The 26,296-nt window shown below is 38.9% G+C and overlaps 1 protein-coding gene across 1 annotated transcript in view; it reads left to right on the forward strand.

Moving 5' to 3' along the window:
* Positions 1–26,296, forward strand: part of TOX (thymocyte selection associated high mobility group box) — a gene marked incomplete at both ends in the record, with an annotated part of 221,351 nt that overhangs the window by 121,295 nt on the left and 73,760 nt on the right. Inside the window, one exon of the mRNA XM_082332632.1 lies at positions 5,183–5,425. Coding sequence (XP_082188758.1) covers positions 5,183–5,425 — 243 coding nt within the window. The remainder of the gene's footprint in view (positions 1–5,182; positions 5,426–26,296) is intronic.

Below are 26,296 nucleotides of genomic sequence, written 5' to 3' on the forward strand. Positions count from 1 at the left end.
TGAAATTGTGATTGTTTTAAATCAATAATATCATTGTCAGCACATTCTCTTTCTTGAAAATAGAATTCATCTGGTACTGGAAAATTAATGTTTTGCTTGAGGCTTTGCCCTTTACCTAATGTAAATTAGAGAAATTGATTAACACAATAGAAAAAAGTTATACCTTCCCCTGTAATATATTTTTGATAGCTGTTGCTTGATAAATTAGTATATTGTGTGGTTTTAAATGAATATGATTTATTGCTGTTGTCTACCATATGAAGAAACACAAAAAAATTGTTTGCAGGATCATTGACTTGAACATATCAATGGCACTGTTGGACAATTCTTGCTGAGTATTAAAATGATTTATGTAACAGACCGAAGGTTTCCACAGTAATGCATTATAGTTTCAAGCTATCAAGCCTTGTTCATGCAGAGACAAAAGAAGCTGAAAAACACTTGCTTCTGAAGGTCCTCCATTTAGAAATTAGAGATAAGGTTGATCCTATTAAAACTCTTAGAAATATCTGCTGTCAAATATATTATCCTAACTTTCAAATGTGCATAAGGTACGTTGCTGTTTTCCCTCTTCTAATGAGCTCATTGTTTTTACATTACTCTCGATTCATAAGTATTTCAGTTATGTAACAATGTGTTCAATAATAGAAGAGGAGACAGCCTGAAGCATCTATCTTTTAAAAACTGGCATCTTTCCACAGTTCAGATGCAGAAGCCTTGGTGCAAATGAAAAATTAAGACACGCTCTACATAGTTGGCAGTACCATTCATTTCATTTAAATTAAATATCTATAGGCAAATTCCCGATTTTTAAGGAACTGTTGCTAATACCAGATTCTGTTGAGTATATGCCTGGTGACTGACGCAACCACTGAGCACACGAACTAGACTTACTTAACGTATGTTGTCTTCTGTGCTGCCATATAGTAACAATTCTGCTCTTTCCAGAGGGATTTATATTGGATGTTTGAATGCTTGCTGCCTCTTGTGGTCAGTCTGTTGGAGGTATCTCCTTTGGTTTCCCTTCTCTGATTAAAGTTTATTAAAATTATTTTGAAACATAAGTAAGTTTTGCTGGCCAATATGCAGTCGTCACTGTAGAGTACTTAAGTGAAGGGGCTTTATTTTTATTTCCTTCTTTCTCCTTACTCCCTTTTCCTTAGTTCTTATGCAGCAGATTGTGCAAGCATTTCCCTTATTTTTCTGATAACAATGAGTATCTGGGTTCCTCGAAAATAAATACTAGAATTTTGTGTGTGTGTGTTATTAGCATAGCAGGATGCTTAGCACTAATTTGAGTTACATGTTGCTAAAGTAAAGAACTGATCGTTGACATACACCTCCCCACCCACAGTTTTGCCCCCCCACCCCCCACCCCCCCCCCCCAGCTTGTTGCTGGATTTGGCCAGGCTAAGTGGCATAAAAAATAAATTGGAGGGGACCGACAAGGTCATTGTTCAGGAACAAAAGCTTGGACTTGGTCTGGACAGTGAATCAAGGTTAAGTGTTCATATTTTATTCTGGCAAGCTTTTCTCATAAAATTATAGGCTAAGGTGGCATAGATAATGAGGTCTCTTGATCTCAGAGTGGGCATCTCAGAGATCATCTGCTTCATGAAGTTTCCATCATTTCAGGCAGAAATGTCACAAATATTTAACCCGAAACATAAATATTGTCCTTTAGATTTGGGACGACATCCTTGATTCAGACAGCTTTTTCATAGTTTCATGTCTGTAAATAGCCCAAATTTAAGGATGCTCAGTTCTGAGGTTCCCACTGTGTAGCTCCCATCTGAAATATACCAAAATCTGCTTATAATAAACACAGGTGTAATGAAAATCCTCTTTATAATAAAGTAAAATTAAAGCCTGTGTCTGTTCAGTGCTATGCAGTGGGTTTAATGGTGTTACTTTGCAGAGGGCTTTCTCTCTGGAACGTAACAAAGGTCCAGGAAGTTCCACTAAACTGAAGAGCTGATAAACACCTCATCCACTCCCACAGTCATGAGATGAAAGCGAAACCACTGGCAAAGTTCCTAGCAGCTCTGTGGTAAAGTAAAAGCATTTACTGCTACTCTTTTTTGATTCAAAAGTGAAAAGGTGAGCTTGCTAGTATTTCTGTGACCAGCAGAATTAACAGGAGCTATTCCGTGTCTTTCTGAATAGAGAAACCCCTGCTGATAGTAAAACCACCTATGAACGAAAAAACCCTTGGAGGGCAAGGGAAAGACCCTAACCTTTCTCCCCACCCCCAAGAAAAACCTAACAGAGCTGAAGCTACAGGCCACCATTTATTATTAATATGTATGAGCTGTACGTATGAATTGTAATTGGATACAGGGAGTGTAGCCTTCCTTAATGCTTTTGATGGTAGACAACTGCTTTCATTAGAATTTCCAGATAAATGGCTTGCATTGGAAGAAGAGATGCTCTAAGGAAGCCCAGGGGTCAGGACACGATGATGACTGGCCTGAGAGTGGGAGCTCTTGCTGCGGGGAAAACCTCAGGCCTGGCCTTGTGCTGCAGTTCCCTTAAAAGATTTTTGGGTAACAGCATGACATTCCAGGAGAGCCATTGCTAGCACTGGATCAGTTGCGTCAAGGGAACACCTGAACCATGCTCCTGGACAACACAAACTGGAGTACTGTCACATTACTGTTGAAGTAGCTTCCCTGAGGAATTTATGTCTGTATATGTTATATACACACATACTAAGTATGGAAATACCAAATTGGCTGAAAATGTTAGGTGAATAGGGTGCTCTGCAGATGCTTTCAAATATCTGTCCATACTATTAGCATATGGCTTGGATTCCGCCTAGCTTTATTGAAGTAGTAAAATAGTTTATGTCTTAAAAAAAAGGAAAAAAGAAAAACATTATAGGAAGTACTAGTGCTTGACTTATATGTTGTTTTGGTGTGTTATTATTGCCTTTGCTACACTACTCCTACTACTTTAAGAAGCTTATTTAAGCGTAGTTGACAGTAATGTGGTAGGTGATGTGGAATCAAATATACTCTAACTGATTCACAAGCAATAACCATGGTGTGATTTTTTAAAAATAATCAGAGAGCAACAGTCTATTTAAAATGCATAACCCATATAATATATATAACATTAGTATATGGTTACACATGATGCAACGAGTTGTGGAGTTTTATGCCACTAGTGTTTTACTTCCTTTTTAATAACTGAAGCTGATGTCCTAATGGCAGTTCAATTGCTTCCACCATTTTTTGAGGTGTTACTAATTAAAGACACATTTGAAACACAGCAAGTCAAAGTCTAACTAAAGTAAAACTTGGACTATCCACATATGGCATGCAGAAAGGGTGTACAAATAAGCAGGTTTGCTTAATGCCCCCAATGTTAATGGTGTAGGCACACTCCACTGCATCATGGCTTCTAAAAGCAAGGGCAAATATGACTTACCAATGGGGGTAGACTCACATCAACTTCACATTAAGGAGAGGGCAGGGGCAAGGGGAGAGCAAAGTCCTGTGCTGGAGATGAGAAACACAGCTGGAAAGCATAGGCAGAATCAAAGTCCTCACGCATAAGGATGGCAATATCACTTCCAGACCTTCTCCTTTCCCTGTCCTGTTGGTTTCACTCTTTGGGATTTTACTTTGGCCTTTGCAGTCTAGCCTTCCTGTTCTATTTCATACTAAGATATTTGGTAACAAAGGTGTAAACTTTGTTGGGAAACTAGCAAAGCAACCAAAACCATGACAATGTGCACTAGAGTAGGTTCTTCTGTGTTCAGCAGCTCACTGAAAACACGTAACACTGTTTGTTGTTGGTCTGATTTCAGTTTTTGTGTCCATGCTCATACAGAGGAGAGTAACCTCAGGCATCAGGGAGGACAGTATTACTATGATGACTAATGAAAAACCCCTTTGTTTATAATTGGGCATTGATTCTTCTCTTGTCCTTCTGCATGAATTCATATACCATACTGTCCTCCATTTGCAAACTCGTATTGGGGAAAACATTTTCTTCTAATAGCTGCTTTTTGAAATTGTGCCCTCCTTTTCATCCTTCCTGAAGACATTTTGCAGGAGCAGAATGTATTTAAATCCTGGCGTTTCCAGAATTAACAGAAGCAGCACTCAGAGCAGGGCTGCGTTGCCGCAGAGGGGCAGGAAGGGTGGAACGAGTCTCTGTGCTATAAACCTCGTGACTGTGGGCGTGGGATGTGCAAAGACTGATCACTTGCAAAGGAGATGTGAACTGTGGCTGTTCTCAGAAAAGCAGGGCAGGCTTTCAGCCTGAACCACTGCAACTGATCCATTTAACTCTTGATTTGGATCATGTATCTAACCCTGCTCACCTTTTTCCTTTAAGAAATATAAGCATACCCATCCCTGCCCCCCAAATGAGCCTACCTGCTGTACAAAGAATGTAGATAAATAATAGCAATTATCCACCTTGGTGCATTACTCTGACTTTGCCTGTGGCTTTTCCTTGGATCAGATTGAGTTGAATGACTTAATGGCAGCGGACAACAAAAGACTAAACAGTTCCTTTGTGGCTTAACTCATTTAGATGACTGACAAAATGTATGTATAGTTGAGTTTATAGATTAAGAAAGGAAAAATCAGTGGTTTTGAGACATCATAAATGTATTTTTGTAAACACAAAGTATATTCATACAAACCATGTACTATTTCTGTATTTATTTGTTTTTCTTTATAGCAGAACAAATGCATGGTTCTCCTGTAAGCCTAAAAGCAGTATCTTTCTTCTTCACTGTATAATTCTTGATCTCAGTAGCAGGGAGTCTTATGAACCATTTTGAGCCAATGTTAATTTTATAAATTGCATTCCCTTTTCCACAATTCCCATGAAAAAGGTATTCAGCTAGATGAACACTCTTGGAAAATTTTAATAAGACCCTTGAAATCTGAATTCAGCTTGTTTAAAAAAAATCTCTTTCTAATGGAAGCTGTGAAAGTATCAGAGGTTCTTATGCCTTAGAGGCAATTTTTCTTCCGTACGTAATCATGAAACTCCACTGTTATAATATATGGGTGTTTGAAATATTCTCTTTGTTAAATTGAATCTCCGGCTTAGAAGTATGTGAGTTGGGCTCTTTTTGTTTGTTTTATGTGACTTTTATTATTATTCTTGGTCAGCATTCATATGATTTTCATAGCACTTTCTGTATTCTTTTTTCCAGTCTTTTCCTGGCCCAAGTCTTGAAAGTGAAGATTTTAACATACCTCCTATAACTCCTCCGTCATTGCCTGACCACTCCCTGGTGCACTTGAATGAGATAGAGTCTGGGTACCACTCTCTGTGTCATCCCATGAACCACAACGGCCTCCTTCCATTCCACCCACAAAACATGGATCTACCTGAAATTACAGTTTCCAACATGCTTGGCCAAGACGGGGCACTCCTTTCCAATTCCCTCTCTGTGGTAAGCATTTTTAGTCTTCCCCTTCTGTACTACTTTAAGTTGTGAAATCATGGAAATACAGACCTGCTTGAAATCCTCAGAGGGACCAGCTCCTGCACCACTCAAGTCGTGGAGCAAGCTGGCCTGGCTCTGGGTTTTACATCGCACTCCCTATGTCAAATCCGACCCCCGCCGGAGGCAGTGGGGGTTTTACAGCTGAATTCCTCAAAGCCAGGATGTTACCCGCTGCCTTGAGTAGAATTACTCCTGCTTTACACAGATGTAAATAATGACAAAAGGAGGCTCAAGGCTTTGACTTCCACTGGAGCAGGGTTTGGATCCAGATGGCCGTTGTTCTGTGTTTGTCTGACGAGGCTCTTTCCATTCTCATTTGCATGTGCTGAGAGATGTACAAAAATTTAATATCTCCTTTCTTGTTTACTGCACGTTTGGAAAACAGCAAATGTTATTTCTGATTCTAGGCCAAATCTTATAGCCTTTTTACAGTTCCCAGTCCTTAGCCAGCCAGAATCCAACTGAAATGACTGGACGATTTGCTTATAAAGTCTGTCAGATAGTCATTATGGTCGTAATCTTGGGAAGCCTGATATTATAAATCACTTCTTTGAATGTTAAATTGCTTGCAACAACTGCAGAGCTACTTTACATGTTACATTTTCAAGTGGGCTCTACAAATAATTAGTATACTTCTTGCATAGCCACTCCAGACAAGACCATTTTACGGAAGAGGGCATTATTTCACCTCAATGTTCAATTCTAAGCCAAAGAGTTAAAAATCCCATGGAAGAGGATGGGGCCTCGTGTTGTGTGGGCCTCACTGGACTTCAGGGACTCTGCTAGATGGGCTGCCCAGGAGCTGCAGATCCAGACAGCCGAAGTTAAGGATCTGCCATTCCTAGAGATCCAAAGGTCTGGGCTTCTCACTGAAGGATCAGAGGCTTAGGGGAGCTGGGAGGCTCTGTGCTTAGGGACTGAGGCTGTTTAGGCTTCCAGCTTGCTAGCTCCCCATCACATTACCTAAAAAAAAAAAATATCAATCTTGGGAGCCTGGGAGATGAGGCAGCGTATGGAGGTTTGTGGGCTGAGGGATCTAGGCTCAGCTTGCCATCAGCCCCTCAGATTAATAGCCCCAGAGCCAGGGACTGGGGGGCCATGGTGGCCAGAAAACAGTTAGTTTACAACTAAAATCTGCCTTGTCACAGGGCTTCGTTGCAACTTAATTAAAATAAAACTGCCTTGATTTCAAGGAGCTCTGCATTCCCTCTGAGAATGTCCAACAAGCTGTACTGCAGGTGGGCTGGCTTCTTATGTGCTGCTTAGTTGTTATTGATTTACTAGGAAGTTGCATGCTTTGTGTTTGAGGTCAGAATCTGACCCCAGAGTTATGTTCAATAATGGGAGGAGAGGCGGAGAGGCAGATTTTCATAGAGAAATATAAATATACTTCGTGGGAATGTTCTGAATTTTGCTTGCATTTCTGCAAAGCTGATGGCATGCATTAAAGAGCATGAGCTAAATCTTGTACGGGCTTCTGAGAATCAGAGCTATGAAAGGACTTGAAAAAGTAAGAGAAATGCATGGCACTCCAGTCAAGACAAGCAGTATTTCATTGAATTAACCTCTTTTGAGCCCTGGCTATGGCTCAAAACTATGCATTCTTTTAAGCTCTGATGTTCCACATTAACCTCTTGCAACAAGCTCTGAACAAAGGGCTTTGAGAGTTTGTAGATCATCACAGTGAATTATTGCATCGAGGGCAAATACAAAAAAGCTGAATAATACAACTAGGCAATTTTGCTATTGGGACTTATTGCAGATCAGAAAAAATGAAAATCGGACCTCAAGAAAGTATGCACTAAATTTTATCAGTCATTTCTGAGGATTCATTCAATAAATAAAGCATGATCCTTGAAGCATTATGGGCTAAGTCAACTGTTACCCCTAACTTCCATGCCCTTTGCACACAGGAGGGCCTTTTAACTAGCAATAGTTTTAACTCAGACTGGCTTGTCCGTTAAGGGAATTAAGCTACATCTCACATTAGTACAACTGGTAGGATGTTAACACCACAATTTTGCATGGTTCAAACACTGTTTGGCAGTATAGTTCGTCTGATTTGAATGTGATAACTTGAGAGGAATTAACTTGAGGGAGATAATTAAAGTTAATTCTTCAGTGAATTCAGTGACTTCTTCAGTGAATAGAATGGCCCTATTGTCCTTTTGGCTTTCCACTGATGAAGAAAGACAGAGGATTTTGTAGAGTTAGCATTCTTTACTTAGCTTTGAAGCTCTTCTTTATAATCCAGAACCTTTTACATTTTTTCTTCAGTATGACTCTTTTCTCTTGATATTACTCATCTGTAAGTTTCCTTTTTACTATCTCATCAAACTCTGATCCACTTAACAAGTACTTGCCTAAATCACTTTTATATTGCCTCACATAGAAAATAATGTATAAGTTTCTCCAATCTGTCTAAACCCTTGGTGCCATATAATTTCTGGTATATCAACTACCGCTTAGTGTATTTGGAAACCATGTATCTCGCTTCATTTTTTAGGGCACTAATGAGTATTTTTAGAAAAATTATTCTTAGAAATGAATCTGTTGGCTGTTCTCTAACCCTAATTAATTTCACATCTTCAGCAAATTTTACTTATATTGGGACAAATTCAGCTGTGGTGCAATGCGCCTCTGATTGAATTTGGTTGATTTTTTTTTTACTTTCAACATCCTTCCTTTTAGCCAGTTTTTAACCCATGTTGGTATTTTAGCAATAATACTTTCCTTTTTGTCTGTGTTAGAACTAGTGAGTGGTTTTCAGTTGGTGTTTTTATAGACAAAGCCTTAATTAATGCTAGCCAAACAAGAGAAAGGAAATACAGTGAGCTCAGAAACAAAGCAGAAAAATAGTTTATACACTTACTGTAGCATTTTACTTTCATCTCAGCTACCAGGTGTTTTCAGATGAGGATTTCCATGATTTTGGACAGATCGAAAATCGAGGATGTACCCCTTTTAAAAATCCTTCAGAACTCCCCCCATTAGAAGTCCTGGTTTCATACTGTGCAGCACTCCCTCCAAGCTGCAGTTGAAATCCCTTTGAGTAAGGATTGCAGGATTTGCCCCAAGCTCTGTAAGAATTCTCCTCTGTGGAAGTGCTTAAAGACACATAATAAGAGCCCACTACCAGCTCAGTGAATTCTTATTAGGGATCAGCTTCTTACAGATTTTTTACACTGTGGGAATTGTTTCTGAAAAATTTTACAATGCTGGGAGATTAAAATTTCCTGTTGCCATTTACTGTGTCTGATGCTTAAATTTGGAATTAGCCTTCTTTGAAGTTTTTTTTGATTGATTGGACTGCCTATTGCACGCCCACTACTTTAAAAAAAAGAATCACTAAAATTTCTCTTTCCATTATTCTGCTGTCAGTTCATATATTGGCTTCTATGTTTGTGTATTTCTGTTTTCTGCTTAAGTGACATACAGGCACATGCACACGCACACTAATTTATACCGTGCTGTCACATACAGATTTCTTTAGATGCTCATTATATCTGGATATTGGGGGTTCAGAAGTCCACAGAATTTGTGTAGAATGTGACACACAGTGGTATGAACACACGGTCCGGCCCCAGCATGATTGGCCACATGTGGGAGCTCTCTAAAGTCTTCCTTCAAAATGGACAAGACTTCTATTCCTGCTTCTTAAGTGGATCCAATTAGATATAGATAGAGCTGTTTAATGAAAATGTACTGATGGTCCTGTATGCGTGTTTGTTTCTATATAATGGAATAGGGATCCCTTCCTGATTTACTACATGCCCCATGTAGGTTTGGTTCAGTTCCAGTTGGGCTTGACCTGCCAGCACTTCTCTGTTTGCATGAATTTTCCTGAAATATTCCAAGGACCGGAAGAAATACCCTTCTAACATTTGTGAACAAATGCATGTATATATCATCCCTATGAGAACGCGTGTTTATCTGTAAAAGTGCTTTTGGGTGTGTTCTATAAAAGGAGTTTTACTGGGTGTTTGTTTTATCAACAAAATTATAGACATTTCAGCTTCTTTACTGTATCCTATAGATGATTGCTTTTTTCCCCAAGAAACCAGGGTTAAAAATCACAGTGCTGTTTTTACATAGAGGAAAAAACCCTATTTTTTGAATGCTTTCATTTATAATCTTATGCTGATCTTTTTGAAAATGTGGCTCATGATGGTATACTATAGCAAATTTACAAGAAAGAAATAAAAGAGACTTTAGTTTCTTGAAATGCTTCAAATTCCTGGGTTTGAAGTTTAAAGTGGAAAAGATGTTAAAAGGCAATAAAATCAGGGGATTTATTTCCCAAATGCTCTACTTGTGCTGGCAACAAAAGCCAGCATAATGTATATACTTAGGTTTATTGTCATTTTTAGTATACAGTCAAGGCACACTTTGAATTCAAAGGCTACTGTACAACTGTTTTGACAACCACCACATCAGTAGGTAATGTGCAGGACATATGAAACTGAAGCAAAAATGTTTCTTTAGGTCTATAGGGAGTATAGTACATCAATGAATTCAGATATATTAGAGCAGCATGAATTTCTAATATGTTGCTCTTATGGAAAAGACCACTGGCATATTGAATAATGCTGCTTTCAAAGCAGAGCAGAAAATGTGATTACAGACAATTTCATTGCTGTTTTTAAAATAAATATTTTCAAAATCTTGAAGTATTTTATTTCATGTAATGCATAAAATATGTAACAGTGGACTAGAGCTAAAGATCTTCTAGGACACCAAAGAGTAGATGATGTCAGCTATAATTATTCAGATGTGGAATAATAAAAGCATTAGTTTAAAATAAAATGCATGTCACAAAGGCCTATGTCCTTATATAAAAAAAAGCAATAAAAAGCTTTTTTTTTTGCACACTTTGACAGAAGAATAAAAGCAATGAATAATTATTTAACATTATGCCCCAATTCATCAAAGCCTGAACAATTACATTATACTTTTTCATGAATTATATTTTTTAGATATGCAGCCCATGAGAGAGTAATATCTTAAACAAAATGTGGCACTGTATAACAGTGAAGAAAGGGGACAGCTACTTTTTTTTTCCCATTTTTCATCTCAGGTAGAATGAAGCTAGTATTTCTTATTCACAGTGCAGTTGCTAATAAATCCCATACCAGAGTTTGTTGTTATACTGGGACGTATTTAAGAGATTTTGTTTTACCAGTTTCATACATATTAGTTTAAATTCAGTATTCATGACTCATCTTGAGGCTGACCTATAAGGTTGATTTTTTTTGGCACCTTTAAGCGTTAGTGCAAACTACTGAGTCAAACAGAAATGTTTTATTTCTGATGAACAAGATGAATAACTTTCATAACAAAACAAAATATTTGCCCCTTCTAACCTAAGTGTTGAGATTTGAATCATGCTTGGATACTTTTTTCTAGCTTGTATTGCATGCCAGTGGTAGAAGATACTTTTAGTCTCTAGTGAATACTTCACATTTGTGCCTCATTACCAGGCTCTGGTCTTCAGTTTACATCAAAATTTACTGTTATGCTACACAGACGTGCTGCTACCCCAAATTTTATTGCAGTGAGTTATTGCCATCAGAACCACCAAATCATAAAGCTAAGGTCATGGAACACCTTGTGTTAAAGTATTTATTTTTTTCCTCTTATTAAGCAACTTTGTATTCTTGCAGGATATCTTTCTTTTCCTTTTTTTAAAAAAAAAACACACATATTTTACAAGCTGGATTTTCTCACTGAAATAAGCCTTGTGTGGCAAAAGGTTACGATAGTTAGTGTATGTTTTGTCAAACAGCCTAACTATAGGGATGCACAGCCAAATCTTCAGCTGATGTCAGTCAGTATAACTTTATTGTCTTCAGCAGAGTAACAATGATTTATTCCATCCAGGGCTCTGGGACATCATGTTTTTCTTTCCTTACTCCTGATGTCTGCTCCACTCTTTTGTCATCAGAAGGACAACAGAAATGATATGTAGAGGAGCTGATTAAGATGTAACTTGATCAAGGTTTTATAAATACCTGTATATTGCATGTCTGCTAGTAGAAGGCTCTTCACCATGCTACAAAAAAGCATTAAAACATCTGATGTCTAGAAATTACAGCTGTATAAAATCAGACTAGAAAAAGAGCATGCATTTTTAACAGTGATAGAGATTTACCATTTAGATAACGTACTATGGGAGATGGTTGGTTCTCTGTACCTGAGGACTGAAGTCAAGATGGGGCATCTCTCAAAAAGATGAGCCCTATCTAGGACTGGTCTAATAACCCACTACAGCAGGGGGCCCAGAACCTTCCTGTGAGTCACATTGTCCCTCGGCGGCTGTTGGCAGTAAACATAAACATTAGTCTATGCACACATGGTAGGGGGAGCATTGCTGGTAGCACCTCAACTGGCAGCACCTCTACATTTTTTTCCTCCCAAGAGAAAATCGGCAGAGTGGAAGAAAGCACCCTGTGGGTGCAGGCTATCAATGGACCCCACCTTCTTGAGGTCACCTAGGACTAGAATTGCTGTGAGAATATTTGTGGTTGGTCTTTTCTATGAACTTAGCTTTTTTTTCTGGTCTTAAAGTATCTGGTAAAGCTATACTTTCTGTCTGTAAGCACTAAGAACTTAACTTAAGGATAGAGCAAGTAAATATTTGCGCATTACTGTAGGAAAATATTTGTACACAAATGACCAGAACTCTTTTTAGAATAATTCCAGGTCTCATTTTTTAAATTGTCAATGAAGCTGTTGATTTACTGTCAACTGGGAAATACAACATTCTGCTTATTTGAGTGTGGTTGTTGAGACTCCATGTGGCTCACATATTTCACAAATTCAGTAGGAAAACAACTTCAGTATAATTTCAAGGAGCAATAACAAGGTGGCATATTTTATTTTTGAAAACAGCCTTCTGTAGAAAATGCTTTGGTGAACTTTTTTCACAACAGCTACCCATTGTCTGATAGGAATTTATTTTCTACATAAAAATGTAAGAAAAAAAAAAAAGTGTAGCGGTATTATTGTTTCTTAGACTTTAACCAGATAGGCACAGGCTAAGACATGATGAATGTGGCACAGAGAGAAAGCCTTCCACTTGCGGTTGGTAGATTATACAACACCTCATATGTGAAGTACTCACAGGAGTGATTAATGCGTAAGCAGCATCATAGCTGCAAGTGTCAAACAAAACAGATAATAGAGTATGCAAATAGAGAAAACATAACTCTCAGCAAATGTCAGAAATTCAGGGGTTTCAGCAGCAGAGATTGTTGACTTTAATCTGCTGCTTTTAACATCGCATGTACTTGTCGAGAACAGCAAGATAATGAAATGTTTCTGAAGACTCAGTCTTTGGCAGAAAAAATCTTAGTGATCTTAAGGCCTGTAGATGGAATAGAAGTGAAATGTCTTTCTCAAAAACTGTGAAGATGCTTTTGTAAAGACAAAAAGGAAGGAGAAGCCCGCAGTGTAGATGAAAGGGAGAGTTTTGTGCATCAGGTGGAGTAGCCTCTCCTTCCACCTGTTTCATTATTTAAATGTATGTATTTTCATTCCTTGAAACCCGAAAGCAGTTGAGAAGACTGCACACCCTTCATGGATTTTTACTGCATTCACCATCTCATCCCATCTTGTTCAGGGAGTAGAAAGGTATGTTGTGTGGACAAAACCAGTCCCACTATGGCATGGACTGTCTTAACTCAAGCTGCCATTTACATGCTGGAAGTTGAGATGTGCTGCATGACTCTGCTGAAGGCTGGGACACCAGCAACCCAGAGCTTCATGACAGTGTCATCTGCTGGAATGGAGTGTGAATTCTCCTCTCCTAGTCTTGCCTATGTAGAATCATAGATAATTAACAAAATTTTTAATTCGCTTCAGGAGAAAAAACACATTCTTGGCTTTCTTGATTTTTCTGAGTAGAAGGAATTTGAAAGGTTCAATTAAGTCTCACAGGTTTTTTATCTGTTTTAATGGTTTTACAGAATTTTTACAGAATGGTTTTACAGAACAAGTATCATTGTTTCAGTTTTCCGCTGACTTTTTGCAGCAGGAAGTATATTACTGAGGGAAAAAAAATTCTACTTGGTAGTGTTTTGAGATTTGGAGAAATAATCATCAGTAAAAAATAACTCATTTCTTATTTTTATCCTTTGTTCTTTTTCTTTCTCAAGGCAATTAAGAAATGCTTAAAGTGTAAGGATGTCTATTCCTCCCCTGGTCCTTTGAGTAACATAAAGGTTCATTTTAGCTTGACGTCTTCCTCTCTATTTTTTCTCCCCTTCATTTATACAAAGTCTGTACAGACGCAGTATGTAAATGCCCTTTCTCATGTTGGGATTCCCTGGGGACAGCATGTAAACCCTTAACCTCCACTGCTAATGTAATGCTGTACTTCAGCCACATGTATGTAACTTAGGAACATATCTCTGTAGCCTCACTGACACACCTTTGAACTGCATTTATGGCACGTTGTGCATGCTGCTGCCTCTATATTTGGGCAATGAAGATATGAAAATGAATGTTCTTCATTTTCAGTGGTTATCATGGATGGATACAGTCACAAAAAAGGACTTAAAGTATGTAGTGGCAGCAAGAATCCTTATGGAGTGAGGAACATCTCTAAGGCATGCTCGTGCGTATCTTTCAGTTACAAAACCCACAAAAATGACTCCTTTCTGTCTGAAGTCAGGTGAACAAAGGCATTACAGTTTATCTTACAAATTATCAGTGTGTACCCAACATTCCTATTTCAACCAACCTGCGGGGAAGGAAAAAGATACAAAGAACATGTTACATGTTACATGGCACTCCATGTGCCTGCCCTGACCTGGAGATGATGCAGACTGCAGTGCTCATGTATATACATATATATGCATACATATATATATATACAGGGATACACATATATACATAAAATCATAGAATGCTTTGGGATGGAAGGGACCTTTAAAGGTCATCTAGTCCAACCCCCCCGCAATTGGCAGGGACATCTACAACTAGATCAGCTTGCTCAGAGCCCCATCCAGCCTGGCCTTGAATGTTTCCAAGGATGGGGCATCTACCACCTCTCTGGGCAACCCGTTTCAGTGTTTCACCACCCTCAGTGTAAAAAATTTCTTCCTTGTGTATGTATGTATAGGAACATATATGAATGAATATATATGTATGAATGTATATGAACATATATATATGTATATATATGTATGTAAGTATCGCACTGTTAATCACTGAAGCCCTCTACTGGAAAGGGAATGTAAAAGACAGGATGTAGCATCTGCAACACCCCCTTCTCCCCAAATTGTGGATCCACACTGTATGTTAAGCAGAGACTGAAACTAGAGCCAAATTATTGAAGTAGATGCAACAGATTTAATCAATGTACCGCACATGGCTGCATCATAGAAATTTTTTACCAAATTCCTGTGTTATGAGTGAGGTTGCAGTACCTGACAGTTAGTAACTTTAATAATAGGTACCTTTGCTATTTGAGTTAATAAAGGAAGTAGCCCAGTTGCTAAAGTGAGAAATGACATACCTAATGGATGGCAAGATGAGGCTGCTCCATATCCCATTTCGAAATTCCACTTCCTGACAGTGGTGATACTGGGCTTCAGGTGCCTTCACTTCATCCTTACAAAAGTTATCTAAACTGAAAAAACCTTTGAAATTAGATGTTCTGGTCCTTTAGTAAAAAAGCCCTGTGTGTGGAGAATTTACAGGATCAGGCCCTTGATGAGAATGCAACACTTTTTTATTCAGAGATGGGACTTCCTTCTTATACACTTTAAGATTACCTTCATTCACACATAAAGAATTTCAGAGATTAACTCAGTAACTAAGCTTCAGTTTCCTACACATGCCTTAATACTCAAGTGTGGGATCCTAGTTTAATGCATTTTATTACACTCCCCTTTCTTATGAAGTAGCATAAAAAGTGTTTAGTGCAATAGGCTTAGTGCCGATCTGGATATTAAGTGCAGCTTAAGTTGCCTAACAGAAAGTGTACAGTGTAAAATAACCACTGGCAAAACTTTTAAAAGTTATTTTTTCTAGAAAAAGTAAACCACAGCATTTGAAGAATAATGCTAGTGGCACTCTGTTCTTCTACAGCACCTTTCTTGTGTCTTGAAATGCTTTGTAGTCACTAATTAGCTAAGAAGGTAAGGTACTAATAACAGAAGAAATAGGTGTTTGCAATATCAGTCCCTCATATCTGTCAAGTACTAGATTGTAGAATAGAAAGACATTAACTTTATTAAAAACCCAATAAAAAGTGATTCACAAAATACAAATACAGATGAGTCCCAAGTTGAAAAAGGCTGAAAGAGAAAGATCTTAAGAGAGAGGAAGACGATGACTCTACATTGTGGGACCCATAATAACGAAAGTATTACCAGGAGCTGATTTCATGTCTGATGATCAGTAACACAAAGGTGGGCAGCAGTGTGGTGAGAGACAACTTTCAATATTAGAAGTAGCAGAAGTCCTCAAATGTAATAAAGGCAGGAATTAACTGCCATGTGTTACACATCTAATACAAAGCTATTACAGTGACTGCATATAATGATAGCTGAGACCTTTAAGCTATCATGCAACCTAGAAGTGATACAGCAGCCTTATTTAACAGCCATGGAAAAGATGCGAGGGTTGTTTTGCCTGCCTTTGAAATGCAGTCAGCTCTAGGGAGAAGTGAAGCATCTGTTTAACCACAGAGTTTGATGCTCCACTGCCCCAGACTCCCAGGCCCAGGCCTTACGGGCCAGCTGCATAGTACGTGTGTTTCTTCTCACTTGCCATCAGCTTTCATGAATGCAGGGAGGGGAAAACACATGAAAGGAAAGTTCTTTGGCTGCGGCCTGGCCTATGTAATTTTAATTGTGGCCGGCATTGTTGCACTAACTAACTTCATCATTTGTGGCCTCTGCCTCTGAACTGCACTTTAGGAGCTCTGTAACTGGCTGAAAATCTCAGTGGGATTTTCGGAAATATTCTGGCCTAGTATTTGTCCTGTCCAACTCTAGCAGGAGCTTTCACAGAGTTTCAAGAGAAACAGAGATAGCCCTATAGCAGATGCTTTCATTCGTTCATAAATTGCGAAAATTTAGATTTTAGTTTATATCAGATTAAGGGTGTGTCAGCAAAGGTGTTTGTCAATAATGATCCACACTCTGCCGTCATAATTCTGAAATGGTTTTCTTTGTAACGTTTGGAAAACCAGTGCAAGCTGTAACAAGACTGAAGAGAAGAAATATCATCATCTAATGTGCTGTTTTGAAACAATTTTTATTATTTTGATTATTGTATAATTAAAGACAGTATAGCAAAGCTGCGCTGCAGGAAAAAATTACATGAGTAACCTGACCTCGTGGATCCTGGCTCAGTGCAACCTTAATGTTGTGTTACTTACCAAATTACAGAAATTGGTCCAGAAAGAACCCTAAGGTCCCTCCCTTAATCTAGTCCAAGGGAGGACTTTAAAAGGTCATCTCCCTGAAAGCGGCATGCTCTGTACATTTGTCATTTCTGACAGATGTTTGTCTAACTTATTTTTTAGAGAATTCCTCTAATGGCAACTGCACAGACTCCTCAGGCAAGCTCTGGGTACAGATCCTCAACCTTAAAAATTCACCTACTTCACTGTATACATAAAACCCATCAGTCAGTGGAGGTTAATGCAAACCATTTAATCTTTTCAGTTGTCTTTATTTTTATTTTTAAAGTGTGCTTATATATGTATATATTTATATTTATAAAATGTATATTTATCTAAGAATGAATGATAGGTAATAGATGTTGATGGAACAGCTAGGAAATAAATAATCAAGAGGATGTATATTAAATCAGACTGTTTTGGTTCACAGCTGACTTGACCATTTAAGAAACAGTAGAAAAATAATCAGCTTTTCCCAAATCTTATTAGCATGTAATCATGATCCAGATTGTATTAGTCCATAACCTAAACTGAGCAAAATAACTGTACTTGAAGGTTCAGCTATAGTGTGTTATTTTATGAAATTGTTTATGTGCATATTTTCAATATTATATTTCTTTATTATCATCCATTACTTAGAAAGTTAGACTGAAGGAATAGATGTTTATGATACTTAAGGAATGTCACTGCAAGTAACAGGATAAAAATAAGCAATGGGTGAAGGTTGGAAAAAAAAAAAAAAAGTAACGTCATCCAAATAATCTGCCAGGTAGTGTTAAAGCACTGGAACATGTACGTATGGGAAAATCCTGCACTGGCTGGGAGATGGGATGGATGATTTAATAGACCTTTCTTTGAGATGTAATTTCTATAACTGGTTGATACATATACTAGTGTTCAGACATTTGGACTCATTTCTTGTTTGTCTGGCAAATTGTTTCTTGTGAAAGGTTATAAATTACAATAAATAGACTTTGTAGAAGATGAGCTACATGATATACTTGGACAGAGTTTCTCAGCTGATTTTCAAGACATTAATGCCAAAGCAGAAAAAACCCAATAGAGTCCTAATCCCGTGGCTTTGCTTGAGTGCAGTGCTAGGAAGGTGCACTGCCATAGATAATATTTACATTTAATAAAGTCTTCTGTGTTCTAACAATAACTTGGGATAGAAAAGATAAAATAGAGAAACAAAAGTAAGTTACTTAGAAGAAGTTTTTCCTCTGGAGTTTGCAACAAAGAATTCACTAATGAAGGAGGGAGGGAGGGGGGAAGAAGGGAAAGCAAGCATTTATAAAAATGTTGATGTAGTTATAATTAGATCCATTTTAGAACCAAAAGTTTTATGGAGAAACTGACAGAAGGATACACAATAATTATAGTTTGCTGACAAGCAGAATAGAGTTTCCTTTTTTTATCTTATGGTTTTAGGAAACCAAACTGTAAATAAATATGCAGTTTGACAGATTGTAATTGCGATCAGCAAGGCATCTTTTCATTTAATCAGATGGTGTTATTAAAATGGGGTTACAATTAAACATTTTATAATGTGACGTAGGACTCTATTAAAATTCTCCAGCAAACAGTAATTTGCATTTGATGCTTCTGCAACCCATTTCTATTTGCAGAAATGTTATTGGCTATGACCTTCCAGTGGTTAGGTCTCAGTTTGCTGTTCTCTTCCTAGTTTGATAAATGTTATTAAGTATCTTCTTTCTTTACTTCACAGTGAAGCTTAATATATTAATTTTGCATTCTTTTATTTTATTATTTTTGACCCTTGTTAAAACTGCAAGACATTGGCCAAAGCAGGTTTGCCCCAGAGGAAATGTGGAATTACCTAAGCATAAATTTTCTTAACTTTAGGAACTGTAGGTTTGATCAACTGTAAGCATGTATCTGAGTCACAATTAAATGTTTCCAGAGAATGTAATATGGCTTTTGAAAGATAAAAGTAGCATTCATCATATTGCTGCACCTGAGATACTATTCCAATTTAAGATGACACAAAGCCTTGGATTTGCTCCTGACTTTCTGTAGATGTGATTAGGTGATTCCAAGAAATGTAACAAAATGTTTTTCAGGAAGACTTTGAAGCATGACTACTATGATTCCACATCCGTTATTCTCATGTGGAAGTCCACTATTTGTTCCCATAGTTTTGATAACTTAAGTAGGTGTGCTGGTTTTGGCTGAGGTAGAGTTAATTTTCTTCACAGTAGCTAGTATGGGGCTATGTTTTGGATTTGTACTGAAAGCAGCCTTGATAATACAGGGATGTTTTTGTTATTGCTGAGCAGTACTTACACAGAGTCAAAGCCTTTTCTGCTTCTCACCTCACCCCACCAGTGAGCTGGCTTGGGGTACACAAGAAGTTGGGAGGGGACACAGCCAGGACAGCTGACCCCAACTGACCAAAGGGCTATTCCATACCATATGATGTCATGCTCAGAATATAAACTGGGGGAAGAAGAAGGAAGGGCGGGGGGGGAGATGTTCGGAGTGATGGCATTTGTCTTCCCAAGTAACTGCTACATGTGATGGAGCCCTGCTTTCCTGGAGATGGCTGAACACCTGCTTGCCAATGGGAAGTAGTGAATGAATTCCTTCTTTTGCTTTGCTTGCATGCACAGCTTTTGCTTTACCTATTAAACTGTCTTTATCTCAACCCACGAGTTTTCTCACTTTTACTCTTCCTGTTCTCTCCCCTCTCCCACCAGGGGAGAGTGAGCAAGCAGCTGTGTGGTGCTTAGTTGCCAGCTGGGGTTAAACCACAACAGTCCTTTTTGGCACCCAACGTGGGGCTTGAAGTGTTCAAGATAAGGACAGATCGGATTGGAATGTGCTAGATCAAATTTATAGCTGTTATTGCTGTTTAGCTATTAATTGACAGGCTCCTGTGCTTGCTTGCCTTACTGTATGTTGGGGCTTGCTTGCCTTACTGTATGTTAGAGTCTAGTGCTCGTTAGTGGCTGCTTTTTGCTTTCGCTGCTTGCTGTACTGTTGTACTGCTTATCACCTTTGCTGTGCGTTTTGGTAACAGCAATGGCCATGCACCTGGGCTGGCAGATGGCCAGGGCATCGCTGCTGTTTCTGTGCTGCTGTACTGGACAGGCTGGAACTCCAGTGTGAACTTGAGTCGAAGGGACTGTGACCTGTGGATGAGTCCACACCAGAGCAGGTACATCTTGAAGCATCTGTGGCCATGATTATGTCTGTGCTGTGGCAGGTATACCTCTGAAGGGATTGTGGCCCAAGGATAAGTCCACGCTGCAGCAGGTACACCTTGAAGCACCTGTGGCTGTGGATGAGGTCATGCTGGACCACCTCAAAGCGTGTGGCCATGGATAGGCCCGCGACAGAGCAGGCACACCCCTGGAGGGACCGCAGCCATGGGTAAGGCCACGCTGGAGCAGGTATATCTCTGAAGGCCTTGTGGCCCATGGAGAAGGCCACGCTGGAACAGGTGCATCTCAAAGCAACTGTGGCTGTGGATAAGTCTATGCCGCAGCAGGTATACCCCTGGAGAGACTGTGGCTCACAGATAAGGCTCCCCTTGGAGCAGGTACAACCCTGAGAGATTGCAGTCTGTGGATAAATCCAAGCCGGAGCAGGGGCAAGGGGAGGAGTTCATTGCAATGTTAAACCCTATAACCAGGCCCAGAGGGACCAGGGGTGGAGCTTGGAATGGAAATACCTTTAAATTGTGGTAACACGGGATTTGAGTTGTATGTTATAGGAATTACTATAGCAAGAACCCCTTGTTGCTAGCCAGGCTAGGAGCAAGGGGAAGAGTTCATTGCAATGGCAACAACTAAAGCATCAGTGTATTGCAGGTATTCCAAAGCTTCACCCTGTTGCAGTGCAGTCCGGATCAGTCCATGGCAAATGGTGGGGCTGTGTTTCCACCCCTGGGGCAGTCGGTTCTAGGTGTACTGGACACCCCTCCAAGTGAAAGCAAACTGTGGCCTGCACTCTGCTGCCATTAGGACAATATTAACAGTCAGAAGTGGTTCAGTATTCTGCCTTCTAAGACTTTTCCAGGCTGTAGCTACTCACTGGGATCACCATCCTCTAAGCAGCAGAAAAGAACAAGGAGAATAATTAGGAGACACAATTTTGAGCCATTCTTCAGGTGCATGCAGACTCCACTAATGAAACTCTGCATAGCAAATGTTTGGAGTGAAGCGAATGAGTGATTTACATCAGCAAATTACATTTACAAGGGTAAAACAGTCTTCGAAAATCAGACAACTAAGCTACTGCTCCTTTATCTCATACTTCTACTTCGGTGGACTTTTTGGAGGAAACATCAGTGGTTTGAGGAAAGGTAATATTTTCCTTACTGGAAAATAATCAGGCAGTGGTTATAAAACATACATTCTTGTTTCTTGTCACTAGTAGTAGACAAAAGAAAGAATAAGGAGGGAAGGAGAAGAAAAGAGGGGGAAAGAAAAGTCAAGTACGCTTTCAAAGAGGGGGAAAGAGAAGTCAAGTATGCTGTCTTTTGGTGGAAAGTGGAGTTGTATGAATACTTGAGAAGAAGAAAAAAATGGAAAGAAATAAATTGGTTTGACATATTTATGCATTTATTTTAACTTTGCATTATCCCTGATTTGGAACCTGTTAACTCTTTCCTACTTTTCCTGTTACTAGTGTGTGTTGGTTTCCCCTTGTGCTGTTCAACAAGTCAATCACTTTAGAGTAGATTGATGCAAAGTCTCGTACTCCATCCTGCAACCTCATCAGTTTCTTCTCTTTGTCTGTGTGCATATATGCAACATCTTCCTCTTCTTTTCCTCCAGATCACTTTCCTGAGGAACAGCTTTCAAAAGGTTTCTCAGAGAAAGAGGTCTTCCACCTTCATGCAATGTGATGAAAGAATTGTATTGCCAAATGTCGTGGTTTAACCCCAGCCAGCAACTAAGCACCACGCAGCCGCTCGCTCACTCCCCACCAGTGGGATGGGGGAGAGAATCAGAAGGGTAAAAGGGAGAAAACTCGTGGGTTGAGATAAGAACAGTTTAATAATCGAAGTAAAATAAATTAGAACAGTTAAATAGGCAAAGCAAAAACCGTGCACGCAAACAAAACAGAACAAGGAATTCATTCACTACTTCCCATCGTCAGGCAGGTGTTCAGCCATCCCCAGGAAAGCAGGGCTCCATCACGCGTAATGGTTACTTGGGAGGACAAACGCCATCATGCCCAATGTCCCCCCCCTTCCTCCTTCTTCCCCCAGCTTATATACTGAGCATGACGTCATATGGTATGGAATAGCCCTTTGGCCAGTCTGGGCCAGCCCTCCCCCTGGCTGTGCCCCCTCCCAGCTTCTTGTGCCCCCGGCAGAGCAGGGGAAGCTGAGAAGTCCTTGACCAGTGTGAGCGCCACTTAGCACCTATTTAGAGACAGCTTAGCACTACTTAGCAAGAACCAAAGCATCAGTGTATCATCATCGACATTGTTCTCATCCTAAACCCAAAACACAGCCCCATACCGGCTACCAAGAAGAAAATTAACTCTATCCCAGCTGAAACCAGGACACCAAAATACTCAGAAATTCAGCAGTCATGTAAAGAAAATAGATTAGCAAAGGAAATTTTAAATCTCTCCTCAACTACAATTGATAGGATATGCAAAAGGTTCGACTTTGTCCTTCCCTTCCAACATTAAAACAGATAGGGCTGTAACAGCTCTCCTACTGGTCCTTCCTGCACAACGTAGGATTACTGCCCATGCAACTTCAAGATAAGTTTGAGGTCACCAGCCTCTGGTTGGGGAGTGCTGTAAATGGTTGAGAAGAGAACTGAAAATATTGCTTGTCCCTTAGCATTTCCAATGACAAACCCAGACATGTAAAGAGGAAAGTGAAGTTAAAAGGTACGTAGAAAAAAATGTAACCAGTTTCTCTCCAAGGCTGATTGTATTTTTTCTAAAATAAATGAAAGACAAATCTGAATCTAATATTCAAAACAAGGAAAAACTAATTCACCTCTTATCTGCATATAGCTGCTTTTTTAAGAGCACATCACCTGGTATACACAGGTGTGAAGGAAAAGATAATCAGGATCAGAAACACAGGTTGAACCCACAGAAACAAATCCATCTTAGTGTTTTGTAGTGCTGTCCATCATTGAAAGTATCTGAGTACTCTGTCTTACCTTATAATGTCTTTACTATTTATTTGGAAAATACAGACCTAATTGTGACATCGTATTCATGCTGGTGCCCCCTTGGCTGGTACAAGGAAGTATTTCTCAAGAGGAGAAAAGGCCCTAAACAATGAGGTGGGAAATGTACATAATATTCATCATTTGCATTCAGCTGAAACCTGAGGTTTGTTTTAATAATACAGAGAGAAATGCCTGATCTAGCATACATGTATCTGTCTCTGAATGTCATGCGTTTTAAAAAGATGCAAGTTGCACAGGGTATATGGTTTCTTTATTGTGGGGTTTTTTTTTTTGCATTTTCAATTGTGTACCATATATTCACATACCACTGTGTGTTGCAATCAAGCCTGTTTGATTACTTTCAATTTATGCCACAGGATTTTGTCATTCTTGCTGAAAATTTCAAGACATTTTACTCCAGACTCATTCTTTTTTTCCCCTCAGATTTATTTACTACCTTTAGAAGTAGAAAAGTCCAATTTCAATCATGTTAGAAATAGCTCATTTTAGACAAGTACGTGCTGCTCTGCTTACAAAACATATATGACTGCAATATGCAATTACCACAACTCAGTTTCCTGCCACAGAAACATTTCAGCATTATAGCATTACAGAAATAGAATGACATGCATAATGAAAGATTTCAAGATTCACCCAAGGCATTTATTCTCTTCACCTTAATGTTCTCAGCAGTAGCAGAGTATCCATTAAAAGGTACGATGAATTATGGTTGCTTAGCAACCGCGAGGAGCTTGTAACAGCACCAAAGAATGAAATGGCTGGTTGATAAAATGAATTTTCTCTGAGCATTAGCCTGTTGAAACTGCCTTTTCTTGTGGAACATAAAGTGCATTTATTTGTCTCATGCATTTTTTATTAGAAAATTATTTGAGTTCCAGGGACTTGAATCGTTTTGCTACAGGAGATATTTGATTTTAATGTGTTGTACTAAAATAAGTAATAAAAGACATTTTCTTCAAAGTAAAGACACCAAACAAACCTAGGTAGCTCCTTTTGAAGTCGGGAATAAAATCTTATATAAGGTATGCCATTACTCTTTTCTAATTAGCAGTGACATTAGCTAGGACTTAAATTTTACCTTTGAAGGAAAGTTTGAGACAGTTAGCCAATATGCAGTGAATAAAAGGAGAGGTTTGGAATTGATCTCATGGTTTCATCATGAGTCAAATAAGCTTGCCTTCTCTCTTCACACACGGTGTGGTAGAGGGGTCTCGGAGAAGGTCAGAAGTGGTTGCACATTCATACCTAGCATTCACTATTTGTTTCTGTGCTAAAAATACGTTTGTCGTAGGCTTCCATCCAACAGTGAGATGTTTAATTTCCCACTGAGACTCTCCAGGCATTCAACAGTAGCTAGAGCTGGATGAGCATTTTTGGCAGAGAAAGTTTTTATTGGAAAATGCCAGAACAGTGAAACCAAAGTTGAGGCGAAGGGAATACATCAATTGTGATTAATCTTTTATTGGCAATATTTTCTGAGTATTGGGACTGTCTGGTCAGGACATGAGACAAAGGTAGCTCAAAAGAGAGAGAGTGAGAGACTTGCCCATTCCAGAATATCAGAACATCCATATGGATGTATGAGACCAAAGCTTAGGCTTCTACACAGCATTATTTAAAGGAAGAACTTAACTTTTTGCTTCTGTAGCCCATAAGAATGCCCAAATGATTAGTTATGATTTTAGTCTTGTGAGACTTAAGACAGTGACATAATTGTTCTTATACATTTTAATAAAAACCTTTTATAAGGCTTCAGACCTTACTTTACCAATGAAAATAGTTCCATTGACTCACATGCGAACACCTGGGTGAGAAGCGACTGTAACCCTGCTGCTGCATGGTGAATCAGTAGATCATGGTCTACTAAGACTGCCCTGGCATCTATACGAGTGCGGAGTCCATGGTGCGACCTGGAGCTGCTGTTGCATTTTCTGGCAAAGCAAATGAGGTTGTGTGCATGCAGTTTGCATGGTGAGTCTGAGTGGCAGCTGAGAGGAATGTCCAGGGAGCCAGGGGGATGGAGAAGTCCTTCTTGGCTTAGAAGTGTTTCTCAAATTCTGGACTGGAACTAGAGTAAGAAAGCAAATCTAAAAATCAGGATGAGGTAACATGACTCACTTTATGTGTTACCTACCTGGCAGGAAAGAATCGGAGTGAGACAGCATTAAAAAAGTTGAAGGGTCTTGCAGTGAGCTGCCTTGTCATGGAAATTTTAGACCCGTATTTCTGTGTCCACACCAGTTCTGGTGGTGCTGCTGAGAACACTACTATTGACTACTATTGGTAAAGGACGGGGCTATTGCAGTTAACATGATAGCAAACATTGGCAGCCTAATAGCAAACAGATTTTAGTTAAGTTAACAACATGGCCATGTTTTTTACGGAGCATTTTTTACTGCAAATTAAATGCCCTGGGAGATATATAACTAAAGGCAATAATAACCTTTTGGACTAAAATATAATTCCGCTCAAGTGAAAATGAAAGAAAACTTGTATTAAGTGGTAAGATCTTGCCTCTTTAAAGTACATGCTGATAATCAAACATTAAAAGTGAAACACTGCTCATCTACAAAGGTGCAAATTAAAATTCCAGAGAGAGAGCTTGACTGATTTGTTTAACAAAGAGTTTAATACAGCGGAATCCCACTTGAACATAAAACTATTACATTCACAATAATCCTGTCTAGCTGTTGGGAGATCCAAATTAAAACTCTCACTGATATTTGCTTAAATCTCATAAATTGCACAGAATTAGAGCATATTGAAGTTGTGTATTTACTGTGATCTTACTGTCTAATAGGTTTTTAACAATTTAAAATGATGACTGAAAATATGTATTTTCCCCTCAGATGATTCAAGTAGTGTATATTTTATTCCCGTATTCTAAATTAATACCCACTTGTTTATTAACTTACTAGCGTCAACATGACAAGGCTGTATTGAATGCAGACTAAACGTTCCATTTAAACAGATAATTTATTTTGTTATTAGTATTAAGGTGTTATGAGGAGATTATTCAGTTGAAGCTGGTGGATTAATAATGCTACTTCTCAAGGAGGTATTTTCATGCTCATTTACTATGTTCCATTGTTTCCATTCATACCTATAGAAGAACAGATGTTTGTTTCTTTTCCACTTGTGATTCCGATGATTTAGTAGCAATATTACTTACTGTGTTCTGTTCCACTATTCAGTATCCTCTGGAGG

Source organism: Platalea leucorodia (assembly GCF_965183815.1).
Source record: "Platalea leucorodia genome assembly, chromosome: 1".
Lineage (NCBI taxonomy): Eukaryota > Metazoa > Chordata > Aves > Pelecaniformes > Threskiornithidae > Platalea > Platalea leucorodia.